Consider the following 27,250-nt stretch of genomic DNA (forward strand, 5'->3'; position numbering starts at 1 on the left):
TTTCTCAATATCATCAACAGGTTTCCATAAGTGATTTTACAAATTTGATACCTTTACATATGTCAATATAATCTTTCAAAGCGTTATCTAGGAGCACCATTGTGTGTGTGTCTATTTCAGATTACAAAGATAATTACATTCAAGTTGGTAATTTTTAACTAAGCACATCAACGCCGTAAGAGAACACCATGGAGGGTTTGTCAACCAAGATCCAAGACTCCTCTTGACAGTTTGTTAAATCTACAAAAATTGTGAAGTTTAAGATTGTTGCAGCTCACTTCTGACTAAAACCCATTCACTGCATTTATGATTACCTTAAAATATCTCCCACTGTATTTGAGATTCCTACCCAAACTTCTTTATAAAGGTGTCAGCCCACAGCGCCAGAAGGGGTGCATGGTTAGCGAGTCCCCAAATAAACAATGGGATCTCCTCAATCTGTGCATCATGTTGTCCAACCTGCACCAGGAGTTTTCCACAATAGACGTCACTTTCATGTCCGAATATTCTTTAGACTGTACGGGAATGTTGCTCAGACCTCTCAAGGCAGCGTTTGAGGTTGCCTACACACCATGCATCAGACTTCCTCTAAAAGATTCAGATTGTACCAAAAATCATAGCTCTAAATAAGAAAGTAAGGGATTTCACACATCAGATTGATTCCAAATAATCCACAGATTGGCTAAAAATAAGTTCCACAAAGCTGAAAATAAGCTTTAGATTTTCCCAAGCTGAGAGTCAGCTCATCCAAGATGAAGCTTAGTACTCTCGCAAAACACATATCAGATTTCCCCACATATTTGCATAAGATTATCTCCAAAACTATGCATCGTCCGTTCTTCAAACTTTCTGGAACCCCACCAAAATAGGCACCACCTCTGCCGCAAAATACTAATCGGACCAGGCTACAAACTCATAAAATATCCTACAAATATAGACATCAGACTGACTGCAAGGAAAATGCGCATTTGCCACTGACCTTTCCCCCCCAAATAAGCATAAGATTACAACCACGATATGCTCGAGCAAAATAAGGGCGTAATTCAATCCGAAAAAATAAACAAACTGCTCTGAAAACAAACAGCAGACCCAGGGCCAGCTCTAGGGCAGTGCAATGGGTGCCACCGCACCGGGCGCTTGCTATGCCTTCAGGTGGGGGCACCTGTTTGCAGCCGTGGTCGGTAGTAGGAGTTTCTGCAGGGCGGTGACGTGGGGAGGGTGAGGGGCAGGGTGGGGGGTAGTAATGTATGGATTACAGAGTATAACAGGTAAGTAGACATATAAATAAATAAACCGAATTTTGTTGCGTGCACTGCATCGCCCCCACCCTGCCCCTCCACCTCCCCACGTCATCGCACTGCAGAAACTCCTACTACCGACCGCGTCTGCCTGTTTGCACATATATCATGGTTTTAAAAGCACCTGCTGCCGCATTCACGGCCTCCAGTGATTTTCAGGCAGCAGTAAAAACGCCAAGGTAACTTCAGTGATTAGTGTCCTTACTGGAGAAAGATCAGAGTTTGACTAGTGGATGTTTTGACAAATCGTTGTGCAAGAGGAAATAATATGCCTGCTACAAACAGAACGTGTCCTATGGGGATCACAAAGTGTCTATAATGTAAGTAGGTCAGTGGGTTTCTGCTTTTCTAAGAGACATCCTTTTGTTACTTGCAGTTTATAAGTTAAAATCCTAACATGGTACAATGAATTATTAAAAGTACGCCCGGGGGCGCTTGTGGCCCTCTTGACCTTTACATTTGGCCCCCCTAGCGAACAGCAGCACAAGCTGCTGTTTACTTGCTGAGCACTAATATCCAGAGTTTTTTTTAAAGAAACGGACAAGCATTTATTAACCTGAAAATAAATGCTTGTCCATTTATTTAACATTTTTCTAGACCTCCTTACACAATACCTAACACACCCAACACTACTGCCACCCGGCTGGCATCAATGCCTCCTTCTGCCACTCCACCGACCATTCTTTGTGGGCCCTGGGCAAATGTTTGTGAGTACCCATGGATTAGAGAATAGATTAATTTTGCAAAAATGGTTAATTTGGGTAGAAATAGTTTGTATTATTAAAGAGAACCCCCAACCATGGTGTTAAATTTAAAATGTTGAGTTTGTGCTTCTCCAGACCAAGCACTCTTAAACTATACTGACTACCAGTATGGATGACATGTGACTCCTACACCTTATAGGCCTCTGTCTTATGTAACATTTCCTATACACTCGTTTACACATGTATGATTGATTGCCTCTGTGCAATGTGTGTGTAATGCAAAGTGCTCTGACACTCTACACTGGTATGAGTGGCACTATGAAACTAATTAAGTGCATCTGAGAGAGAAAGAGTAGTTATGGAGACATGAAGGGCACTGTTAAAGGGCAGTAGTGAGTGAATCTGTGGTGGAGGTGGTCACTGGGGTGGGGGGGCGGCAACAAACATTGTCCCACTCCACCAGAACTAAAGCTGGCCCTGAGCAGACCACCCGTCCATCATTATCTGGCTCTGACTTCAGCTTCATTGGTGTGGTAGCAATTTTGTGGTGTGGGTTGCACTTTGTGTGTCAACCTGAGCTAGTGGCAGGGGCAACAGCTTGGAGTGTAGTGGAAAACTGTTGTTGAAGTGATCACTGCTGGTTCTACACCAACTTCTTTTCTCTTGATGCGCCGCTTTGCAAGTATCAAATGGGAGGGACAGATGACCGCCTTATCGAGTGAGAGCCACGCGATTTGCTCATTCTCATGCCACTCACTCCCAGAAGCATGTACTTTTTGAGCATCCTTCCAACGAAGCAGAGTGATTCTACTCAAGGAGTAGGGACTTTTGTATCTCAGGTGAAAAGGAGGGGCGGAGATGTCCTTCACCTTCATTGGTAAACCATTCACTGCAGCAGTGATGGGAGTTAAGACATGGCGAGCAAAGAAGTTTGGGGTTTTTTAGGTCTGAAAACAGGTTTTATGCTGTAGGGCCCTTGCTGGATATGGCAGTGGCATGCAAATAGCTACGTAAACTGTTATTTTCCCAACACTTTTGTATGTGTAGGATGATCGGTCATTGGCAACACGTATATGTTGTGTGAGCTGTGTACTGAAAGCACATCATAAGGTATTTTCTCTTAAACCGTCCTAACACCAGTTGCATTTCGGTCTACCACGTTTTCTTCCATGTTTTGGCAATGTGCACTCTGCTGTTTTTTGCGTATGAATCCCTAAATCCTCAAATACCAAGTTGCAATATTGACGCAGTAACTGCATGACATCCACGTCTACCGCTTTAGTAGGGATAAGAGCTTGGCTTGCGATGTGCATATGGACAGCCCAGCTTAGAGGGACATAGGCCTTTCCACAACTCAACCAGCCCGTAACAGTGGACTGATATATGCATAAAGCCCAAGAATAATCGGGGCGAACCTATCTACCATTCTCACTAATGCAATGTGATGCTTAGGACTTTAAGTGGCATAATGCTCTCTAACGTAATATAGCCTTATAACCCGCCGTAGCGGGCTATACCGGCTATTAAAGGCCTGCTGAATCGTTAAAGGCCCGAGCCGAAGGCGAGGGACTTTAACGAGACAGCAGGACTTTAATTGTCGGTATAGCCCTGCTACGAAGGGCTATAAGGCTATTAGAACATTCTGCCACTAGAGGGCAGAATGTTCTAACAAATTAAACAAAGGGTTCTCGAAGCTCGAGGGGATATAAATCCCCTCGTGCTTCGAAAAGCCTTTGTAGAACATTGGAATGTTGCTCTGCGGCCCTTTACCGGCCCGTAGAAGCAGGGAGCACTCCATTGTCTGCAACGGAGCTCCCAACATTCCAATGTTCTAATTACTCTTAATTACCTCAAAATTACTCGTAACTATGTGTAATCGCCCGAGGAGCATAATGCAGCATCTAGTGAAATTTTCTTAGTGCAAAATGTACCCTTGCATCCAAAGTGGTCCCCAATATGCATTCTGCACTAAAAGAATAACGCTAAATGCTGCAGGACACAAACAGCAGTAGCCAGCAGTCACTCTCACTCTTCATTTGTTGTTCCTGTGCTCCTAAAGTAGGAATTTTTCCTCAATTTACTCAAACTGGAGTAATTGCGTAATTTCAGTACTTTCGCATCCCAAACGCAATGCGTAATTACCGAAATAACTCTGACGTAATTAAAATTTCACCCAGGCCTAGTTATGGCTTGCTATGCTTTGTTATGTTATACATCTCATAATTTGATGCCAGTACTAAGAACGTTGGTCCTCTAGTCCATGCTTGCTTTACCCGATGGGTCTTCAATAGTAGTCACTTTGCGGATATTACATGGCACGATGCTGATATGTCAGTCTTCTGTTGTCGTATTCCGGATGGGTCATCGCCAATGCTACTATGGTACTCGTACACGGTGGATATCCGAGTTTGGGAAATAGCTTCCTGGGTCGCCATAAATGAAAACAGCCAGATTTAGAACTGCAATTACTTGCAATTGCAGTGACAGCTCCTAGGCAAACAGGACACCCAGATGCCAAAATTAGGGGAAAGGTAGATGCACTGACCCATCTCACTCCGCCAGAGAACTGGGCTCAAAAGGTATCTTAGGGGCCCCCTACACAAGCCTGCACTGATGGCTGGCATGCATGAACTAAGTGAAGTTGATTATGGCAGTGCTCTAATGGTAGGGATGACCACATTAAATGTTAACCAATTGTGGGGCATATTATCAAGGGGGTTTATCTCCGCTTTTTTGGCTTTAAAAGCCAAGAAAGCAGAGATAAAATTATCTCCCTATTACCTAGCTGTCGCTAACACCAGTTAGCGACAGCTAGTAGGAGATAGCGACCTTCTTGGGCCCCACTTTGCATGTCAGTGATATTTATCACTAATGACATGCAAAGTGGGCGTGCCAAGATGTTAGCGACTAAAAACAGTCGCTAACATCGCTATCTCCTATTACCAACTTTTGGAGATATTCGCGCTTAGCGCGAATATCTTCAAAAGCTAACACCTGCCCTGAGCAGTTCTTAGCCATGTTATCCAATGGGAGGTGGATAACATGCTAAGAGCATTAGCTCGGTAATGCATGAATATCGCTGACTTTTCAGCGATATTCATGCATTGCGGCGATTTTTATCGCATTTGCGATAAACCTTGGTAATGCCAAGGTTTATTTGCGAAAATCGCCGCAGCTCAGCGGTAAATTTTTCACGCTAACCAAGCAATAGCGATAATTATCGCTATTGCTTGGTAATATGCCCCTGTGAGTCTTAGAGAATTTAGTAGTGCAAGCAAGTTGTGATTTTCTGAGGTCAGCACACATCTCAGCTGCTTGAAAACAGTGGCACTGGCTCCCGGCCACCCCCCAAATTGCTTAGAAGATGCTCTCGGTAGCACGTAAAGCACTCTAGCGTAAAGCTCTTGAATACATTAAAGAATGTTTGCAATGGTATCACCCGGAGAGAACGCTATGATATGCAGGCATATATTTGTAGATCACTCCTAAGTTCCTCAGGAAAAAGGATGGAGATACATTCACCCCACCAGCTGCCAGCAGGCTGTGGACTGAGCTGCCAGGACATCTGAGAATAACCAATAATGGTGGAGTGATAGTGCCATGGTTTGATCTCTCGGGAAGGACTTACACCTTTTCAGCGCCACACACATTATCCCTATGGTCTCTAGATGGTTGATAATGATGGTATAATTAACTGAATCAAGTGGGGGAGTCTGATTGATTGTGGTCCAGGGTTGTTGTATCATCCAGGACCCTTCTCATTCTCAGATCTTCCAAAAGTCAAACTGACAACAACTTCTGTACTTCAAAACTCAATCTGCAGATGGTTCAACAGGTTTGCAGATTCAGGGCATGGCCGGATCCCAGCTATTGCTGCTCTTTTGATTTATGGGGCCTTGAACAGAAAAATGTAAACCAGCCAAAATGGAGAAAAGCAGCTTTTTTGGTCATGGAGGAACCACTTCCTCTTGTAGCTCTTTGGTAAAAACTCCCACCTTAAGTGACACATTGCAAATGGTTATGGGATTGTGCAGTTGAAGAGATTGCCTGTGTAGACCTCTAATGGCTTAGGTGGACACAAACCCAAACTGAAGCCGAAATACTTACCATTCCTGATGAAGGCTAGATAAGTTACAATTGGCTGGAAGCTCTGCTCTTATCCACACTAACTACTGCCCTTCCCTATGTTTTGCTTCCATTCTTGTGAGCGATACTGGATCATAATTAGAAATGTATATTCTTATACGTGGCTCCAGAGTTCTTATGGTAGGGTTGAATTAAAAACCCCTGGGCACTGAAAGCCCAGTAAAATTCGGAATAATTCTCGACTAGTCTTCAGACAGGTTAGTGGCTCTGCACGAATAACTACAGGTTTAAAAGGCATTGTGCATGCACCTTTGGGCACTGTCTTTTTGGACAAAAGAAGAATGTACGTCCAGTTCTTCTGGGGGGTCGGGAGTGCCTATGTGGCTGTCCATGAGCCATGGCCGCCACGTGTATGCTTTGGAAGCTTTGACAGCAAATGTGTAAGATGTAAGCGATCAAGAAGCAGGAATTGCAAGAAAGGATACACCAGCTTGCCAAGAAATCAATGTCTGTAAGATGACTGACTAATGAGGGTGCTAGGGCGGTCACTGCCTGAGTTAAGAAGTGTAGCCATCTGAATGGCCTATCCATGGGTTGGTGCCAACATGAGGCAGGAAGTATGCCAACTGTGTGGACATGCTAGTTGTGCTAAAGTGGAAGCAATAGGTGCCAATGTCTGATGCAACAGGTAATGGCTTGTGACTTACGAGTGGTAGTGGTAGTGCTTGGTATGTGTGGATCACAATTACAACCATACAGTGAAACATTCAGTGGGGCTGGGGTGTGAGACCCTATTTGCAAATCCTTACCAAACTATGCATCTTACTCCTGCCGCTTCAGAGTTCTTGGCCTATTTTTGCTCAGTTGGGTGCAGAGTGCCCCAGTAAAGCGGGCACTGACAAAGCAGAGAAAGATGTAAATTGGTGGCCAACCTAAGAATTACTTCTCATACCTACCCAGTCCTCTCAGTGGACAATAAGGAGTGGGGAATGTGATAAAGCATGAATACTTTCTGTAAGGTATAATCCTATCGAAGAAGTGAAGAGAGTAATTCCCTAGAAATGCCTGATATGTTGTTGCATTAGCAAAACTCAGTAAAAGCATTCCAAGTTGGCCTTCTTCCAACCACTAGGCCTAAGTGACCAGCTCTATCATCAAGAACGAGCTTCAGAGATGGGCTGTGCCTGCATAATTATTGTAATCCTATTACTGAAGATGGACTTTAAAGTAGGCGAGAGCCATTACACCTCATTTGTCATCCAAATATTTTTCTAAGTATTTGTCAATATGGCCGTTCGAGTATAACTGGGTCCTTCGCTTCTGCTGACATTGCACCACTGACCTGTGGTTTCAACTTTAACTTTAACACGTTTCTCAACTACCAGCAGGCCTGGATCAGGATCTGTGCACCAGAGGCACAACACAAAATGATGGGCTCCCCTGCAGAATATGAAGAGGGGCTCCTGAGTCTTCCATATCTCACATACATTCATTAGTCTTAGGATGAATGAGGCCCCAGGAAGGATTGAGGACTCCTAATGGGTTGGGTCACCTGAGCGGTTGGGGTCCTTCTGTGCCATTGGTCCCGTAGGACCTGCCTTACTCCCCTGCTGTGTATTCTTGCATCCCTTGAATAAATGGGAAGACATTTTTAACAGTAGGGTTCCTTTGTGGCCAGGCATTCGATAAGCAGAGATGGCACGCTCCTCTGTCTCTGATAGACTTCATAACTTGGAACAAAACGTAACTTAGAAACACCAGTTTAATTCCATACTCCTATCACAACTATCACGCTGTATGTCTGGGGCATCGCTCTACAAGTGCTTTCGATGGTGGTACACACCAATGTAGGTCTCCGGTTCTGTGTCAGTGATGGCACCAGTTAGTACCTCACAAGAAGAATTGTTAATGAATGACTTATGCTATGTGAGAAGGAATACTGGGCCACATGTACGACAGGTTTTAGCGGTCGTACAGGGAGATTCGGGCCACTTTACGACCGCTAGCATGTGACAACCATATTTTGCGAGTCGATATCCTGTTATCAACTTGAAAGTAGGATTTGCGAATTCGCTATTAGGAAGAGACTGGCCAAGAGTGTTCCTTCCTCATAGCAAGTCGAAGGGACATGTACGATTGTTTTGCAACTGGAATGCGGTCGCAAAACAACCGCAGTTTACCCCCAACTTCAAGTAGGTGGTAAGCAACTTGCAAACAGGAAGGGGTCCCCAACCTTTGTGATTGGCAGCAAAAACGTTGTTTAAGAGTAGGCAGTGGAGGACCACTGCCTACTGTTAAAAAATGAAACTGAAACGTTTCCTTTTTGTTTTTAAAACGCATCCCATTTTCCTTTAAGGAAAACAGGCTGCATTTAAAAAAAACTTGCTTTATTTTAAAAGCAAACACATACATCTTGGCTGCTGTCCGTAGCAGGCCACCATCCGTTTGTTATTGCCCATTCCCAATGGGTCGCAAAGTGTGACCTGCCTCATGAATATTCATGAGGCAAATCATTTGTGATCCCCTTGGGAATCGCAAAATGTGTCTGAGACACATTAGTACATTTTACTTATGTGACTTGCAAAAATATATGGCCATACATGTGGCCCACTGTTCCCAATCATGGAAACCTCACATGAGAAATCCATGAAAAATAGGTTTTACCGGATTGCACGCTATATATTTAGTACTTAAATGGTAGACTTTGGTGACCTCTTTTGTCATTTTTGACACTTTACAAAGTTAGTGTATTTTAATGTGCTTCCAATGCCTTATTCATAACAACTAAAAAATTACTACTATATTTATAACACAAACAATAATATTACTATCAATAATGTGTATTATAGTTACTGTTGATGATAATACTGTATTATTATTATGTATCTCCTTTAAAGGTCCTTAATCCCTTCTCATGCCGGTTTCTCCTGAGTGATTCACTTCTCCACTGGATGGGCAGGGCTGGTGCAAACAGTGTTTACACCCAAAGCAACTTTGTTGTGCTTCTGTGTATGTACATCTGATTCTTATAAAGGCAAACCTAATAAAGGAGCTCTGTACAGGTGACAATTCTTCAGTATAGGTGGGCACAGGACTCTCTGGGGAAAGGGAGACAGTAATGTACAGAGATAACGTTCCTTGCAGGCTCCTGATCGGCTCGGCAGGCAGTGGAGAAGCCCGGGTGTCACTTTTTCAGAAAAGGGTGTGGAAGGGGCTGGGGGTACAACCTGCCAAGTCATAGGTCTTATTGCTGGCGGTGCAGAATCCGCCCTTGTGTCCCCTCGGGTTTAAACAGTCATCTCTCATTCATAGCGCTGGTAAGCTGAAAGGTTGTGGCACCAGGCGCTACGCGTAGAACTAGTTATAAGCCTGTCTCTCCATGTTTTCTCTTATTTTCCTGTGTGGCATCCTTTCGCTGCCGCTCTCTTCCCAGTCTGTCTCCCCAGTGAGCCTTGCAGTTCTCCCTGCATCATATCCGCCTCCCCCCTCCCCCTCTCCCTGCTGCAGCAATGGAGGTTAATCATCCCAGCACCAGCTGTCTCACACGCTTAGCAAGTATGGCTGGTGAAACCCGGGCATGGCACGGCCCATTCATCAGAGGGTTGCCGGCACCCGGCCGCTGCAGGGCTGCGGGAGGGAGCGCTGTGAAGGGTGGAGGGGGTGAGCAAGGAGGCAGTGGCGGCTCCTCAGCTAAGGCGGAGGAGAAAAGCCCCACAGGAAAAATACAATAATAATATCTCCATGTTGTTACCATTTTATTTTCCAAACGGGCTCTGTTTAAGTGCCGGTGGGGTGGGAGAGGGCTGGGCTGCCCACAAAGCAGGGGAGGACTGGTGGGCACTTTCTAAGTGTGCATGGCTGTTTGGCCGGCCAAATAGTCATGCGCACTTGGCATGTTCTCCACCTGGCTGTATTGCACAGCCTGGGTGGAGTCCCGGTCTGAGTGCCATGATGGCTGAGCCACGGCTGTCAAATTGGAAAAAAGAATTCATTGGCAAATAAAATATGCAATAAAGTACCCTCAATGGTGCATTATAAGGATCCTGCAAATCACCAAGGAATTCTGTGTCCATATAAAGGAAGGAGGCCACAGACAGAGAGCCCTTATATGGTCACGTTGACTTGCAATATCCTTTTTATGTACGTTTAGGGGTATTTTGCTTTTTCAAGTTTAACACATATTGACTCACATGCTGTTCTTTTAGCCCCACTAGTGTGATAGTTCCAATAGTTGTCACATGGCAGTGTGTCATGTTTGGCACTTTAAGACAGACCTGGCTTTTTAACAGAGAGCAATATGTATGTAGGGTTTTTTAAGACATACTGCCAAACTATTACCTACATTACAAGTCCCAGAATGCAATGAGTTGTTGGTAAAAAAATAAATCCCTGGCTCCAGTCTCACATCGACATGCACAATGAGCAAAACAACATTTGTCTAGGCCACGTTTTAAGGCTTACTTGTGGTTACAAAAAAGTATAGGACGCTAGAAAAGAACATATTGCAAAGTATCAGGAGCCATTTGAGAAAGGATCCTGCCTTTGCCAGGCATTGCCATAATACTCTTTTTAGGTCTTGCCTACGTGTTGTCTACAGGCCTATTCTGTATATCACCAATTCTTACAGTGAGATGTGGGTCTGCCCAATGCTTATCATTGGCTGGCTTGCTTGTCAGTCTCTTTTGATTGCTTCTTCTTTGATGGCTTCCCCTCAGCCCCCTGGTACTTGCCCCACCCCACAGCTTCTTTACCAACCATTCCTTTGATTGCATGACTTGCTATCCTGCCAATGCTTACATCTAGGGAACTACTTTATTATTTAGCGTTCAGCCCTCATGGCCGTGCATGTGTTTTCCTGCTCTCTCCCCCCTGCTTTCTTCCTGCTACACTGCTTTAGCAGTGCATTTGAAGTAGTTTTTGTGATACTCTTTGCTCGTTTCCTCATTAGTCTTTGCTTTCACAAGCGATTTCAATCTTGTTTGAATAATTGGCACTAATACAGTAACATGTGCTTCTAACCTTTCTTCTGCTTGTGTAATTTCAGCACAGCCTGTCGTTAATTGCCTTCTCCTCTCATGCAACATGCACATTTCTGCAAGAAAGTCATGCACAGTATTTTTTTCTCACTGTACACTGCAGTGATGAGCCCCAGCCTTCTTCGTCCTCAAAGCCCTTTCATTTAACTCATCTTCATGTGTGCTTTTGTCAGCTTTGTACTGTACTGAACCGTAATTGCATTTATATAGCGCTTACTACCCCTGCTGAGGCGTCAAAGCACTTTTTCGGCGAGTAGCACGCTACTCCGGAACCCATACAGAATTAGTGGTGAAATAGTATAGTGAAATATGAAAGTGATTGGAGTGATGGATATGTTAGGCAGTTTTTTCGATTGAGAAGGATAGTGGAGTGATAGAAGAGGGAAATGGTTTGCATTGATATAGCACTTGCTTTACCTGATGCAGTGTTAAAGTGCTTTTGTGGCGAGTAGCTCGCCACTTCGGAACCCATACAGGATTAGTGGTGGATAAGTATAGTGAAAATATGAAAGTAATTTGAGTGGTGGACATGTTAGTCTGTTATTTGCATTGAAAATGATAGTGGAGGGATAGGAGAGGGAAGGATTTGGACATTTTATTTGTTTGTTTTGGAGCTCATAGCAGTAGGGGGAGGCTTGGGATGAGTAAAAGGGAGGTGGAGGGGGGGTGAGTTAGAGGGAGGGTTTAGAAAGGCTTGTTTTTGGGGATCGGGATAGTAAAAAAGGTATGAGATGATGCAAGGAGGGGTAGAGTAAGGAAGTCTCTCGAAGGGGTTATTTTGGTGTTATATTGAGATTAGCTGAAAGTCCCAGGCTCTTGTTCTGGGCCTAGGTATTTTGGAAGTGGCTCACTTTGTGTGCACATTTATTTTCACTTTTGCTATCATCACTCTATGAAGTTCTCAAGTTAGTGTTTAATTCATAAAAACATAAGTGGCCCACGGCCCTCAACAGGAGGCTTGCACCAGACATTGCCCCTGCCAGCGCTGGCAATGGCAGTACCAACACAAATATTAATCATCACAACTCAACAAGTGTGACAATTCAGCCTTTTCCAGGCCTCCAGATTTGTAAAAAGTGCTTGGGCAGCAGTCAATAGTCATTTTAATGTACTGAATTAATAAACAACGGTTGTGCTTATCTTTAAATTAGACAGAACAGCGCCACCATGTGGCAGACTGTTACACGCCCTGATGCTGACAATCAAGTGCTGGTGCCCAGCACGGGAAACCACAGGCTCAAATTAAGCACTGTCTCTATTCCTAGTGACTCATAAATAATTTTCAGAAAAATCTGCCATGCTCCGACCTCCAAAAGAGCTACATGTTTCTATAAATGTGTGTCTAAAAAAGCTAGTTCACCTCAAATCTCCTTTGATTCATGACTCTTGTGATGGCTCTAGAACATGCCACACTTGATGCTTTGGGATGTCTGCTGCTGAACAACATCACCAAAGCCTGCAGGTAAGACCTATTGGCTTTGCCAATCTTTGTTATTTTCTGCATGGCATGGCAAGGGCCCAGTGTGCGCGTGCTCGCTCCTTCCAGTTGCGTTCTACTCGGGTGCTCTGCTTGTGAGTAGAGGTGGGGGGAATTTGCGTAGTCGCGCTACGCAAAGCTCCCCAAAACGGTAAAAAATCTCTGTGAGCACGCAGAAATTCTGTGAACACGCGGAATTGCTTGTTCCGCCCGTTCGCGATGCTTTTTTCCTGTTCCCGAAAGCTGTTTGCATGCTCGGGGGAAATATCTCGCAAACGTGCATTTTGATAGCACGTACACGCAAAAAATCACACGAAACCGCGGATCGCAGCATTTTTGGCAATTCTGCGTTCTCCGCGGAACGCGAAATTACCCAAATTCCGCAAATTCAGTGAGCGGAACGGAATTTACCACCCAGGCCTACTTGTGAGTGCCTTTAAGAGGCAGGCCTGTGACTCTTCTCTATGGTAAAATGAATCTTTTCCTGCTGGGCAGGCAGACTGCCCACTGTGCAGTGCAGGCCCCACCTCCTCCCTCTGGATGTGTGAGGGTGAAGGTGCATGGACTCCTGGGAGAGGCATACGTGTTATGATTTTGCATGCTACTGGTCAGAGGCGTAACACAACTGAGTCCCTCCCTCCCCCCTGCAGAATGTGTTGGGGGGCTCTGGAGCCTCTCATATCTCACAGATATTCACTGACTTTTGGCTGAATGGGGGGGCCCTCTGAAAGGTTGGGGACCCCTGCCCGCCCTGCAGGGACCTGCGTTACGCACCTGCGCAGTGTGCGCAGGCAGCCCCTGCACCATCAATCACAGTTTCTAAGGGAAGTAGGCACTATGACGCCTGTTGGCTTGTTGTAATAAGTTATATCAAGTGAGATGTGATGCTGTTTTCTTATTACAGGCACTTTCTACCATCAGAACATGCCTGGAAGAAGAAAATTAATATGGGACATTTAAAGGAAACAATCTAGTTCCATAAACTTTCAAATAACACGAACAGGCCTGCCCAGTTTACACAGTCACAGGTGAAAAGGGGCAAAGGCGCCATCGACTCCAGAAGGGTTTGGTGGCTCAGTGAGCTGATGCATCCACTCCAGGGATCCGTGTTTGATCTCATGGACATAGGTTGCGTTTTTCAGAAGTTGATCCAATGAGTGCCATCGAGATGGGTACCAATAAACAGAAGTTATCTGTCAATAGAACCAAGAGACTTTCTTCGAGGAGCTAGAAATACATGTGAAGTTACGTTAAGTTTACTTTCAACCACAAACACCTCGAGGGTTGCTTTGATGTAAGTGGGTTGAGCTCACCAACCTTACAACCGAGGCTCGCCCCGGCAAAATGCTAGTCTAACAAACAATGCGTAGAAGGTGTTCCCACCCACTAAACTACAGGACGACAGAGCCTATTTGTGCACCCCCCCCCCCCACCCACACACATTCTGCCCTCCTCCCCCACCCCCAAACAAAGTCCTCTCTAACATCCCTTGCAGTCCTTGCTTCAATCAGCCTGCAGGACGGACTAAAGGCGGCCCAAAGCAGTAAATCCCGAAAGAAGATTTGCCTGCAAAAAGCTGGATTTAATGCACATTTTCAAAGATGGAAACGGTTCTCATACAGCGGACATGCCTTCCTTCTGACACACAATAGAGAAAGTGCTACTTCACCCACCGTTGACACCCGTGAAGAAGCCCGGATGGCAGTGTTTGAAACTGGCCGGATGGACGTTTTAAATACCATTTACATAAATACGTTTCGAAAGATTTAATCTGACAACGTTATATTGTTAGAAAAATACGGGTTCTCACATGATGGAGCTCTGGAATCACTGGGTTCTCTAAAGCGAGTATGCTGTCTACTGTGGAAACGGGAAACGTGAGATCTTTCGTTCGCTTTCACAATTTGTGTGACCCTGGGCGAATCACTTTATCTCCTTAGTGCCCCAGTTTGAATCTCTGCCAAAAGTTTCAGAACTGTCTGAGAAATAGGCTACCCAGCGGCAAGCGCCATAGAAAAGACGGAATAGCTACAGGGAAGCAAACGTCGCGGCTGCTGCTTTCTTCGATTATGGGACCGCTCGCTGTAAACTGGGCAGGTTTTTGTATCATCCGCTCAGAGAAGGGCTCAGTCTGAGTCTGAGAGGGCTAGTGCTTAATTTGTGAGTGCCAGGGCTCTTGTCAGGAGACCACTGCAGCTTGTGCCACACATTGCCCCCGCCAGCACCAGCAATGACAGTAACAACAGAATAACATTTGCACTCCTGCAAGTGTGACAATTCAGACTATTTCAGACCGCCAACGCTATAAGAATGGCTTGGGTGGCAGATAATATTCATTTTTATGGTATATTGAGTTAACAATGAACTTTTGTTATGTTCATCTCTAAATTAGCAAGACAGCGCCACCTTGTGGCAGACTGTCACAGGCCCGGTGCTGACAAGTGCTGAGCAGTGGAAACCACTGGCTCAAATGAAGTACTGGACAACACTGCACCCAGGGCACGAGTCGGGGGTACAAATGGGTAGCAGCGTCCACCCATAATTTTCACAGGGTGAATAACGTCCACCTGGCAAAGAATTTGGGCCGCACTGAATAGTGTGCTGAGCTCGTCCCGGTGTAATTTCAAACACCCGGACACATTCAGCAGCGCCAGCACGTTGTCTGCTTTCCATCTGCCAAGGTAAGAGAGAAGACCCCTCGTGTTCCAGGGATTTCCTCTAGACTTACTTGCTTTCCATCTGCAACAAGCAACAACGTGCAGGCTGGGACTGGGCTTTCTTATGTTAGATTCCAGCTGGACCCATAACAAAGGCCGAATTTGAGGCGTCGCCCCAGTGTAATTTCAAACACCAGAACACATTCAGCAGCACCTGCACGTTGTCGGCTTTTATCTACAACAAGCAACAAGGTGCAGGCTGGGACTGGGCTTTCTTATGTTAGATTCCAGCTGGACCCATAACAAAGGCCGAATTTGAGGGGTCGCCCCAGTGTAATTTCAAACACCGGGACACATTTAGCAGCGCCTGCACGTTGTCGGCTTTCATCTACAACAAGCAACAACGTGCAGGCTGGGACTCGGCTTTCTTATGTTAGATTCCAGCTGGACCCATAACAAAGGCCAAATTTGAGGGGTTATCAGGCCTTCCTTTTGTCCGATTCTCCTGGCTGTGAGCAGTCAGGAGCCTCACACCTGATGAAAATGAAGCACAGGGGAAACAAAGGCTCACACCTTCTTAGCACTTCACACATACGTAAGAGAAGCAGCTTTTCGGTTTGTTCAGTTCCTGTTTATGAGCTATGCATGCATGCCTGTAAGAATGTCAGATGTGTTGGTCTTCCCCAGTATTTACACACAGCAAACTGCATTTATATAGAGCTTACTTCCCCTGAGAAGGCATTGAAATAATTTAAGTACCACTATTTTTTCTTGTATAGCCCTACTCATCCCAATGAAGTGTGCCAGAGCGCTTTACATCAGACGTGCATATTACATATACAATACATTATATACATTTGTAATGAATGTACAGAATGTGTGACATAAAACCGGGGGATTACAAGGTGTAGGGGTCACATATCATCTTCCTCAGCTCACTGTGCTACCATCCTCGCAGTGCGCTCAAAAGTACGCATGATAGACCTGCTGATCATATATGTGAGGGCTTAAGATTTGATGCCACATCTTGTGATGCCACTTCCTGTAAAGTCATGGCTTGTGATGCCACTTACGGTGATGTCAATACCTGGGATGTCACATGTGTTGTTATGTGCCGTGATATCACATGCTGTGGTGTCCCGTACCATAATGTCACTCACTGTGATGTCACTTGCAAGCAGACTAACTAGGTTAGTCCCCCCTCTTCTGTTTTTTAGGACTTGTGCCTTGACTGCACCGTACCACTGTCCCTTCCACAGGCAGTATGAGAAAGAGAAGCAATGACCATATACACAGCGGTACTTTAATAAACAAGGAGAATCCAACACGTATGTGGGGTGAAGTGTACAACAAATGTTGGAGCACTTAGTGTTTTGTAAAATACCCCTCACACACCAACAGGCCCCTTGGTGTCATGCTTCATCATCGGGGTCTTCGCACCCCTCTAACGGGATGCGGCGTGCTGCGACCAACGACTACGCGGGAGCACTTATAGTTAATGACTATATGTGGTGCATGTGTGTGGGGTGTATTTACAAGTGAGTGGTGGGATGTGGTGAAGGTTTAAAAAGTACCTAGCACATGAGTATATAGGAAAAAATGTATTCTAAACTCTGGCTGGTACTATTAAAAGGGTGCAGTGTGAGGTCGAATCTGTTGTATTAAAGAACAGGACCTCTGGTGTGCGTCGACATGTTTCGGAGGCAAGCTCCTTCTTCAGGACGGGGGCACAACTTCCCCACCTTACTCACGTATTTCTAGATAAATATCAAAGTGTATTTACAAAAAAGTGAAGTATTAGGCTAAATGTGCCTACAGCGGTCTGCTACAAGCTCAATGACTTATGAAGCTTGCTTGTTTGCTTCATGAGCAATAGGAACGTCTGGGGTGTTGCTTTTTTGCAATAGGATCGGGACACAGTAATCTCCGCCTTACCCCCACACGCTGCTCCGCTGAAGTACAGGGGGGCAGCTTCCTTTGGTGCAGCAGGTCCAGTGACACCGGGGGCTCAGAGAGCTGAGGTGCCAATGCAGCCTGATTTTTCCTTTACTTTGTAATTCAAACAGCAGCCAGGACGGTCATTCACTTCCTTGCACTATGACCCATGACACACTGGCTACACTACTGATCATCTAGTAGTACTCCAGCAGAGCATGTCAAATGAATCACATATATATAAAACTGAAGTTATTTCAGATATTTGTAGGTATTTTACAGAGATCATTTTATGGGAGTTGGGGCCTCTCGATCTTAAAGTGTCAGACACAGAACAGTAAGGTGCGTAGGGTCTGCCTGAGACCAGAGTACAGAAAAAGATTGTGATAGCGTTCTGTAGTGACGCAAGGCTACACAAAGCACTTTATAAAATTCTGAATAAATTAATTGATGGGAAATATGTCATTCAAACAGTATTAAACAGCACTGTGGACACTTGGTATTTCACATTTTCATACTGCTCCTATTTTTTTTAAAGATGCTTTTGGACATCGAGTCATCATCATCATCATCATCATAAAAACTTTATTTCGATTCACAGGAAGAATCAGTGTACATTTTTAAAACAGGAGTTACAAATGGTTTTCAAATCTATAGGTTCAGATTATTATCATACAATAAATTTCAGCCACATTTCAACACACTACCCAAAATAATTTCAATCCATATATAAGAAAGGTTAACAAAATTCATAAAAATCCGAAAGGACAAAATGTGCAGTAGTAAAGTGAATTATGCAGTTTAAAAATGTGGGTATCACAAATATAAGCCGGTTCAACCTTTCACGCTATCCAGCTCATTTTGCCCTAAACTCTTTAAATAAGTGTTTTCTCAGTGTTCCCACTAAAGCAACCAAATGTCTTTCAAACAGGATCATATTTTCAATGTTTTTTCCTGATAATAAGTGCTAATCTGATAAAACTAAGCATGGCACTGCATATAGCAGCAGTATGCAACGATCTTAAATACTCATATCCTTCTTTGTAATTGCATGGTCGAATATCCATTAAAATAGGTTTGATAAACCGGTTTCTCGTTTTTTTATAAAAAGATCAAAAAAGAACAAAGTGCAAAGTGCATTGTTGAGATTTCTTATCACATGGGCAGTGGGGTAGCCTCTCACACTAACCCCCTTGCTTCGGAAAAGCAAATAAAAAATGCAATACATTAAGTCAAAATCTCGTCAAATAGAAATGCCACTGTGTATGTGCAGTAAATGATAAATAAAATTGATGCTGCAATATACCGAAGCGATATATTACTTGTTCGTAATTTTTTAACAAGCCCAAGGTATTACGGTAAGCGTTCTTAATTACCATCTTTGTCTCCTGCTCAATAAATTCTGGGTTATTATAAATATGTCCTAAGCCGATTTTGTGGAAAGTGTCCTTCACATATGACAACCAAGGGATCTGCATAGCAAAATCAAGCTTTATACAATCTTTCAGAATATCTTTCGAAAGCTGCAGATCCTCAGATAGCCAAATTTTCCTCCATAGAAGTAATGGGGAAACATGAATGGTATCACTCACAAATTCTATACCCATCTCTGAATGGCAAAAAGTGTTTGGTGAGCTAATTGGGATTGACAAGAGACGCTTTAAAAACTTGTTTTCCATCACTTGAATTTGGGTGCATTGATGTGTCCCCCACACCCCTGCCCCATAAGTGGCGACAGGCAAACATTTAATATTATACAAGGTCTTCAGTTCGGCAATTGGCTTTTGACCCAGTTTACCTGAAAAACGAAAAAGGGCCTCTATAGATCGCGTGGTTTTTTGTACTCGAGACGTTATTAGTGAATCCCAGCTCAAATTTTTATTAAAGAGGTTTCCCAAGTAGTTGAAGTTTACAACTTTTTCAATGATCAAGTTATCTACAACAAACCTACGGCTTTTTGTCCCTCTAGGACCACAAACCATTACAAAGGACTTTGTAAAATTGACCCTAAGGTCTACATACTGCATAAAACCATTAAAAGCGTTCAGACAAGTTTGCATACTGTTAGCAGTGAGGGTAATTAGCACAGTGTCATCGGCATACGATAACAAAGGTATTTGTTTACCATTTACTTTAGGGAAGTCTGAACAATTCTCCAACAGAATCCTTTCTAAACCATTTGTATAAACTAAAAACAAAAAAGGGGCCAAACTACAGCCCTGGCGTACACCAGATTTTGTCTTTTCACCCCCAGGCCGTATCTAATGGTGACAGTAGTAGCAGCGTGTAATCTGCGCAGCAAGGTGACCAAAGGCTCCTCAAACCCCATTGCCTCCATCATCCGCCATAGCTTATCCCTACATACAGTGTTGAATGCACTTGATAAGTCCATGAAGGCCAGGTGTATAGAAACACCCCTGGTCTTCATGTACTTACCCACAATTAGGGCCAAATTAAGGCGCTGCTCTGTTGTCCCCTTTCCTCTCCTGAACCCATACTGTGAATCCACAATAAGGCCAGATGAGTCTGCCCATGTCTCCCGACGAGCTAGTATAACCCTCCCCATCAGCTTACAGGAAACATCTATCAACGAAATTGGCCTGCAGCAGCACGGGTCACGTTTATCACCTTTTTTAAATATTGGTACAACTACCGCCTCTTTCCATGATAAAGTGATACGCCCGACCACAATCGCCTTAAAAACATTAAGTAATAATGGTGCCCATACATAAAGATTAATTTTAAAAAGATCCAATGGCACTGCATCTGGACCTGGGGCTTTTAACGAAATACCTTTCCTCAGAGCCTCCTCGACTTCAGGGAGGGAAAGTGAAAGACCAAGTAATGAGGCTGTTTCATGATTAAAGTCCAAGTGTCCCTCACTGTTGGTTGCCAAACAAACACCCTTTGGGTTAAATATTTTTGCATAGTGGGCCTCCCAAACTTCCCCCGTTATATGGGTGATCATATAGAGTCATTTGCCCAGAATAACACTATATTTGTATTACATGTACAAGCCAGGATTACAGCAAGTATGTTGATTCAAGCTCAGCAAGTCAGACAATAGACTACACAGGAATTAGTGGTACTGATGTCTGTAAAGCTCTGAAGACCTAGAGCCTGATTGCATACTCTTGCTTTTCCTGCCTGTTTTCACTGCTTTCTCCTCGCCCCATTTTTCTGAGTGCTTTCTTATGCTTTTCCCTTGTTTTTAATGCTTTCTCCTTCCTCTCCCCATGTTTCTGGGTGCTTTCTCCTGCTTTTCCCTTGTTTTTACTGCTTTCTCCTTCCTCTCCCCATGTTTCTGGGTGCTTTCTCCTGCTTTTCCCTTGTTTTTACTGCTTTCTCCTTCCTCTCCCCATGTTTCTGAGGGCTTTCTCCTGCTTTTTCCTCTTTTGTCACTGTTTTCTCCTTCCTTAACCCTACTTTTATTGACTGCTTTCTCCTGCTTCGTTTTTTATTGCTGTTCCTTGTTTTTTTAACTCATTTGCCGCTCCTGCCTGCTGCCTGTTATCCCACCTCCCGCATAACCCCGCCCACCAACACCAGCACTCCTATCTCCTCCAAGGGCCTACGTAATGGAGACCGCAGCGCGACCCCATTGAGCAGGTCCCAGGCCCAGCTCTCATGTATTACTGCACTCTACTGCTTTGCTTCTTCTCCTTTTATTCTGAATGTTTTCTCCTGCGTTGGCTTTTTTTTCCTGCTTTCTCCTTCCTCTCCCCTTGTTTTTCTGAGAGCTTCCTCTGCTTTTGCCTTGTTTCTTTTTTTACTGCCTTCTCCTTCCTCTCCCCATTTTTCCGAGCGCGTTCTCTTGCTTTTGCCTGGTTTTCACTGCTTTCTCCACTAAGCAGCTAGCAACTCCAGCGCCTTGAGACCCTCAGAGGTGATTGGCCACACTTTATAAATCCCGATTGAAGTGCAAAACTGATACAGTGCCATTTTTCTCTGATATTTGTGCTCTGCAAGCACAGCATTAGCACTCATGGACAAACAGGAACAAGCACCAGTGTGCCCTGCTGGGCGTCGAAAGGCCAGTGGAAGTATCAGCCAGACTTGCACTGTGCACTTAAGGGATGCGGTTTTAAAACGCTTGCTCTGCCTGCGGGATGTAACCTGCTTCCTCACTCGCTCATGCCTCACTCCGTCTAAGCCTTCCCCGTGCAACAGGATTCTCTGAGCGCCAGTGCGCACGGGTTGAACCGGGTGCAGTAGCAGTGGTCACTGGTCAGAAAGGGAAGGTCGTCGTGTCAGTAGCACAGACCATTCGTGTGAATCGTCTTGATGCTAATTGACGTGTGATCGGGCAAGAAAAGAGCGCAGAGCTTTATTTTTAAGGAAAATGAGTGCAGGGAGTCCGCCGCCAGCTGCCGAATACAGAGGTTCCCTTGTCCTGGTTCCTCCTCGTGCCTCTGGCTTCCACCCCCTACACTCCAGGCTCTCCCGCCCACTCCTGCAGGGCCTTTTTCGTCTCTGAAACTCCTTGCTTCTCTCCCCAGCCCCTCCCTTTTCTGGCCTGGTTAAAGTTGAAGGATGAAAAGTAAGTCCTGAAGAACGAGGGCCGGTGCTCGCCCTGAATTTGTGACTCGAGAGTCTAGTGAGGGTGTAAAATCACGGCGTTCACCCCTGCCCTGTGGCTCGTCCGCTAACAGTTCCCGTGCCAGGCCCGGGTCACCGGTCCCAGCCAGAGACCGGATCCTGAGGAGGGCGAGGAGGCAGCGGCTCATGCCAGGTCCGGTCACTGCCCGTGCCAGGCCCGGGTCACCGGTCCCAGCCACAGACCGGATCCTGAGGAGGGCGAGGAGGCAGCGGCTCATGCCAGGTCCGGTCACTGCCCGTGCCAGGCCCGGGTCACCGGTCCCAGCCACAGACCGGATCCTGAGGAGGGCGAGTAGGCAGCGGCTCATGCCAGGCCCGGGTCACTGGCCCCAGTCACAGACCGGCTCCTGAGGAGGGCCGAGCGGATAACGGCTAGGAGTGTGCAAGCGCTGAAGATAGTAGATGCTCCCTGCTGGGGGGCGTGGTGTGCCTTGAAACAATGTTCACAATATTCTAACCCTGCAACATGTCTCCGGTGCACAGGTCTGTGTGCTCAGATTTCAGATTCCACTTCTTGCACACCGCTGCGGCATCTCCTTGAGAGGCAGAGGCGTGACTTCCATTGGTGCAGCAGGTGCAGTGGCACCAGGACCCAGAGGCTCCCACCGAACCCTGATCATTGCACTCAGGCAGCACACTGCTGCAGCATCTCCTTTACAGGCAGAGGCGTAGTTTCCACTGGTGCAGCAGGTGCAGTGGCACCGGGACCATGAAACCTGACGTGCTAACCGAACCCTGATTGTTGCACTCAGGTAGCACACCGCTGCGGCATTGCCTTGAGAAGCATAGCTTCCATTGGTGCAGCAGGTGCAGTGGCACCCGAGCACAGAAGCACCCACTGAACCCTGATCATTGCACTCAGGCAGCACACCGCTGCTGCATCTCCTTGAGAGGCCGTAATGGGTCAGAGAGGAGGTCATAGTACGCACTTTGTATGCCCTATGCTCCCTTCTGTTCCTACCCACAGAGATGGAAGGTCTCCGCATAAAACTTTCCGAACACAAGTTTTTTTTTAGTCTCCTATTGACTGTGTGCTCTCATTAAGTACAGTGTGGCTGGGCGGCACAGGGCCTAAGGGGGGGGGGGGGGAGGGGGAGGGGGGAGGGGAGCCTATCGCGCTCCAATGCAAAATCACAAGAATTAGAAATATAAAAAATACTACAGAAGTTGAAGCAAAGAGTTGTGGCGTCCCCCTTCCGTCCCACTTACCAACCCCCTAAGCTCAATGCAACGCAACAGAGATCCTGAGTTTACATAGACCGTGAACTGGCAGCAAACCTGCTTCTTACAAAACAGTAAACATCTCCGTTAACAAAGTCAATCAGAGGCCAATCTGTGTAGCGCCAACTACTTCTAGGCACTCAAATCTTCGGGAGAAGCCGCCATCTCTCAGAGCCTTGCCGATTCGCGAGCGATCGGGGGCTGAAGCCGCTTAGGTAGCTTCTCTTCCCACAGGGCATGTGCTAAGTACTGCTAAGAAGCACAGGGGTCGGTATTACTAGCAGGGGCCGGTCGGGCGATCGGTGCAGGAGACCGGGCTGGGAAGGAGCTGTCCACCAGAGCAGTGCTGGAGCTGTCCGCCAGAGCAGTGCTGGAGCTGTCCACCAGAGCAGCGCTGGAGCTGTCCATCAGAGCAGGGCTGGAGCTGTCCACTAGAGCAGTGCTGGAGCTGTCTACCACAGCAGCGCTGGAGCTGTCCACCACAACAGTGCTGGAGCTGTCCACCAGGGCAGCGCTGGAGCTGTCCACCACAACAGTGCTGGAGCTGTCCACCAGGGCAGCGCTGGAGCTGTCCACCACAACAGTGCTGGAGCTGTCCACCTGAGCAGTGCTGGAGCTGTCCACCAGAGCAGTGCTGGAGCTGTCTACCAGAGCAGCGCTAGAGCTGTCCACCAGGGCAGTGCTGAAGCAGCGTCTTCAACCAAAGGACGAGTTACGAGGATGGGTAGGGTTCGCACCACCCCAGTAACCACGACTGAGACTGGCGTCTGTCCTTTGATTCGGTTACCTGCTAGTTGCACAACGAATATTGGGCTCGTTCTAGTGTAACGTACAGTTTCAGCAAAACCATTCCGGAGCAGATCCCAGGAGGCTCCGCTCGCCGGAGTTTGCGCTCGCTTTCCACTGCCAGCCACTGCCCCGCAGCTGCATTCGGATGCATTCAAATTGGGCAGCTACCAGGTTCGAGACTCTCGGGTTAAAATAAAGTGTGTATGTAGTGCTTCATACAGTGCAAGCAGATAGCGTCTACCTGGGTTATCTGGTTCAATATTACGCATGCATCGGCCACCGGCTAGCAGTTCACCTATGATTCCGACATGTAATGTGTTTTGCTGTACATGTATCTCTTTCACAGATGCGATAAACAACTAGGCTACCCCACTTGTTTATAAGTTCAGGCGCAGCGGCTGTTCCGCATATCCAAAGTTAGTTTATTGCCATACGGGTACCTGCGGGCTCGAGAGAAGAAAGTGCGCCTGTTAGGTGCCAATGTGAAAGAGATTCCTAGAAAGGGCTCTGGCAAATCGTGTTCTACTGAATGTATTCGCAAGAGATACCTGCAGTAGGTGCCTGAACTCACCAAGCTAGCATTCCAGCGCATGTGCTCAATTGCACCCTTTTCTGTTCTTGCAGATGCCGTGCGACCGGAAACTTCACAGAGAGACTGGATTGACATGGGTGGGGTGTCAAGGGAGGAGTAGGGTGGGAGGGTGGGTTCAAGCTTTTACGGAGGGTGGGGGGAGGTGCAGCTTGCACTGTGAGGATTTCACGAGAGGAGATGCTTTTCTCCTCTCCCCAGACGTCTACCGCAGGTGCGTTCTCCCGCTGAGTTGTTTTACGACTTGGGGGTTGCCGGCTCATAGCCAATCCTAGGGGGGTCTTGTAACTTGAGAGAGTTCAGGTAGGCGCGCAGTGCCAAAGCAAGAGAGGTTCACGGTCGCTGTACCAAAGCTTACACCCAAGGCAGCAGCAGGGGCACCGACTAACCGAGCAATCTTCCCAGTTTAGGTGCTCATGTTACCGGTTACTGAAGGTGCCGTGTCTTACATGGTGAGATTGGTATGTGGGTTCTCAAAGGCTTTAGGGTCGTGGTGAGGGATGGGGGCGGGGTGCCTGCTACTCACTCCAGGAAGTCTGAGGCGTCTCTCCACGGCACAGACAAGAGGTGGGATACATATCCCAACCTCCATAGTAGGTGCATATACAAGTGCGCTGTTTACGCTTAAAGTGTGTGCCCTTCGGCAGGTGCGGTGCCTCGCAACTTTAGAGAGTTTTCAGATTGTCTTTGGGCGTCCGTGGACGCCGGGCAGGGGGCAGAGGATGCCAGCTACTCAAACACAGAATACAAGAGATGCCACCTGCAGGGATTGGGCATAAAGAGCAGATACTTGAGTATTACAGAGCCCAGCTCCCGGGATGTTTACAGCAGGTGCGCGCGCCCACAGAGCTACCTCGAGGCTCGCAATGCATGCTCTTCCACCGCCCGTCCGTGCCACTTGGGGCAGCGTTTGTGTGGCACTGGGTGTCCGCGAGCGGGCGAGGGCAGGGGGAGAGGGCGGCAGGTACTCACATCCAGGATGACGGAGATGCCTCTGCGGGGCTCGGGCATGGCCAGGTGCCCGCCGGCCGCCATGCCCTCCTGCTGCATCAGCTCCCGGGTCTCGGGCAGCAGGCTCTTGTCGCTCATCTTGGTGGCGATCCAGCGGAATAGGCCGTCCAGTGCTCGTCCCTGCGGCGGCTGCTGCTGCTGCTGTTGCTGCTTGAGGATCTTGTGGACACTGTCCCTGCAGTAGCGCGCCGCCTGCTCACACATCTTTCACACAGTCCTCATGCTGAGGGAGCGGGGGATTCCCTCCCACACGCTCTGCATCACCTCTTACAAGCGGCGGAGAGGCCGGCCTGCCGCCTATCCTCTGCCGGGGGCGCGGAGGACACGCCCTCTGGAGCGTGCCTGCGCGTCCCGGGGAGCCCCGCCCCCGTGGAGAGACACCTATGGGGTATGCAGCGCCCCCGAAGCCAGGGGTACCTGCGCGCGAGCACCGCCACGCGGGGAGGCACCTGTGTGTTATACGGCGCCCCCGAAGCCAGGTGATGCCTGAGCGCACGCCCTCCACCCGGAGAGGCACATGTGAGTTGTACAGCGCCCAGAAGCCAGGGGTACCTGTGCGGGAACCCGGCTCTAAGGAGAGGCTCCTGTGAATTATACAGCGCCCCGAAGCCAGGGATGCCTGCGTGCCAGCCCCACCACTTGGAGAGGCACCTGTGTGTTAAAGGGGGAGGGGAGAGGATGTGGCCTAACGGCCAGAGCTGCCATCTTTGGTACTAGGGAACGAGGTTCAAGTCTTGGTGCAGGCTCAACATCCTTTGATTCTGGGCAAATCACTTCATTTCCCTGGGCCTACCAAAAAATGAAAGTGTCCTTGTGTAATGTAACTGGTACTCGAGTACAGAACTCCAATACCTTTGGGTGGAGTTTGTGCTATATAAAACTTAAAAAAACATACAGTACCCCTAAAGCCGGGGGATAGAGATAAATCTGTTCAGGACCGAGCCGCCCCCAAATAAGAGACACCTGCGTGATGCACCCCACTGCAAGGAGCGTATGCATGACATTGCTTCTGCACTCACCATGTGTACCTTTGTAAGACAGAGAGCAGCCCCATTTCCTACATAGGGGCACATGTTTTACAGGACCAGCCCCATAATGCAAGAAATCTATGGCAGGTCCTCTTAACGCAGAGTGATCCGGCAATGACGCCTCTCCTCTCAGAAAGTGGTACTTGTGTATGACAGAGACTCCCACTGCTCCTTGGAGCCACAAACACGCACACGACTGTGCATGACAGGGCCCTAAAACGTGGAGTGAGTGGTGGCATCTTGGAGATGATTGAGCCCCCTCCCACATATCAGCATGAAGAGGTACCTATATATGATTATTCTTCACCCCATGATGGATACCTGTGTATGACAATCTCCCAGCCAGAAGAAGTACAAGAGCATGGCATAACCCCCCACCAAGATATCGGTTTATGGTACATCTCCACCCACCATGCACACATACAAGGAAATTATTTGGTTTATTCATAATGTTGGAAAGTGGGTATTAGTAGTGGTAAATATATATCTACCACTAGCAATAAGACCAATAACACAATATAGAGCTCAGTATAGGACTTAGAAAATTAACCCTTGGTAGCTTGGCTGTGAGCAGACGGGCTTAATTTCAAAGACAGATATGTAAAGCCTTTAAAAACATAAATTCATTAAATAATTAAGACACCACACACAATAAAAACCCAACCCCAATTTATAAAAATCAGAAATATTTGTATCTTTAAAATGACACCAAAACTAAAACAATCTATTATAGGGAACCTGAGATATACATTTTTAAAGATTTGGCCCAATAAAACACATAGAAATCTATAGCGCCTATTGGGACATCTGGACAAGCTAG

General features: G+C 46.7%; 1 protein-coding gene across 1 annotated transcript in view; it reads right to left on the bottom strand.

Annotated features, from left to right (window-relative positions):
* The window catches only part of LOC147673771 (N-terminal EF-hand calcium-binding protein 2-like), a 565,615-nt gene extending 539,937 nt beyond the window's left edge, over nt 1-25,678 (bottom strand). Inside the window, exon 1 of the mRNA XM_086945528.1 lies at nt 25,364-25,678. Within this exon, the coding sequence (XP_086801654.1) occupies nt 25,364-25,606 (243 nt within the window). The 5' untranslated portion in view covers nt 25,607-25,678. The remainder of the gene's footprint in view (nt 1-25,363) is intronic.
* Between the last annotated feature and the right edge of the window lie 1,572 nt (nt 25,679-27,250).

This window comes from Lissotriton vulgaris, chromosome 12 (assembly GCF_964263255.1).
Source record: "Lissotriton vulgaris chromosome 12, aLisVul1.2, whole genome shotgun sequence".
In the NCBI taxonomy this organism is placed as follows: Eukaryota; Metazoa; Chordata; class Amphibia; order Caudata; family Salamandridae; genus Lissotriton; species Lissotriton vulgaris.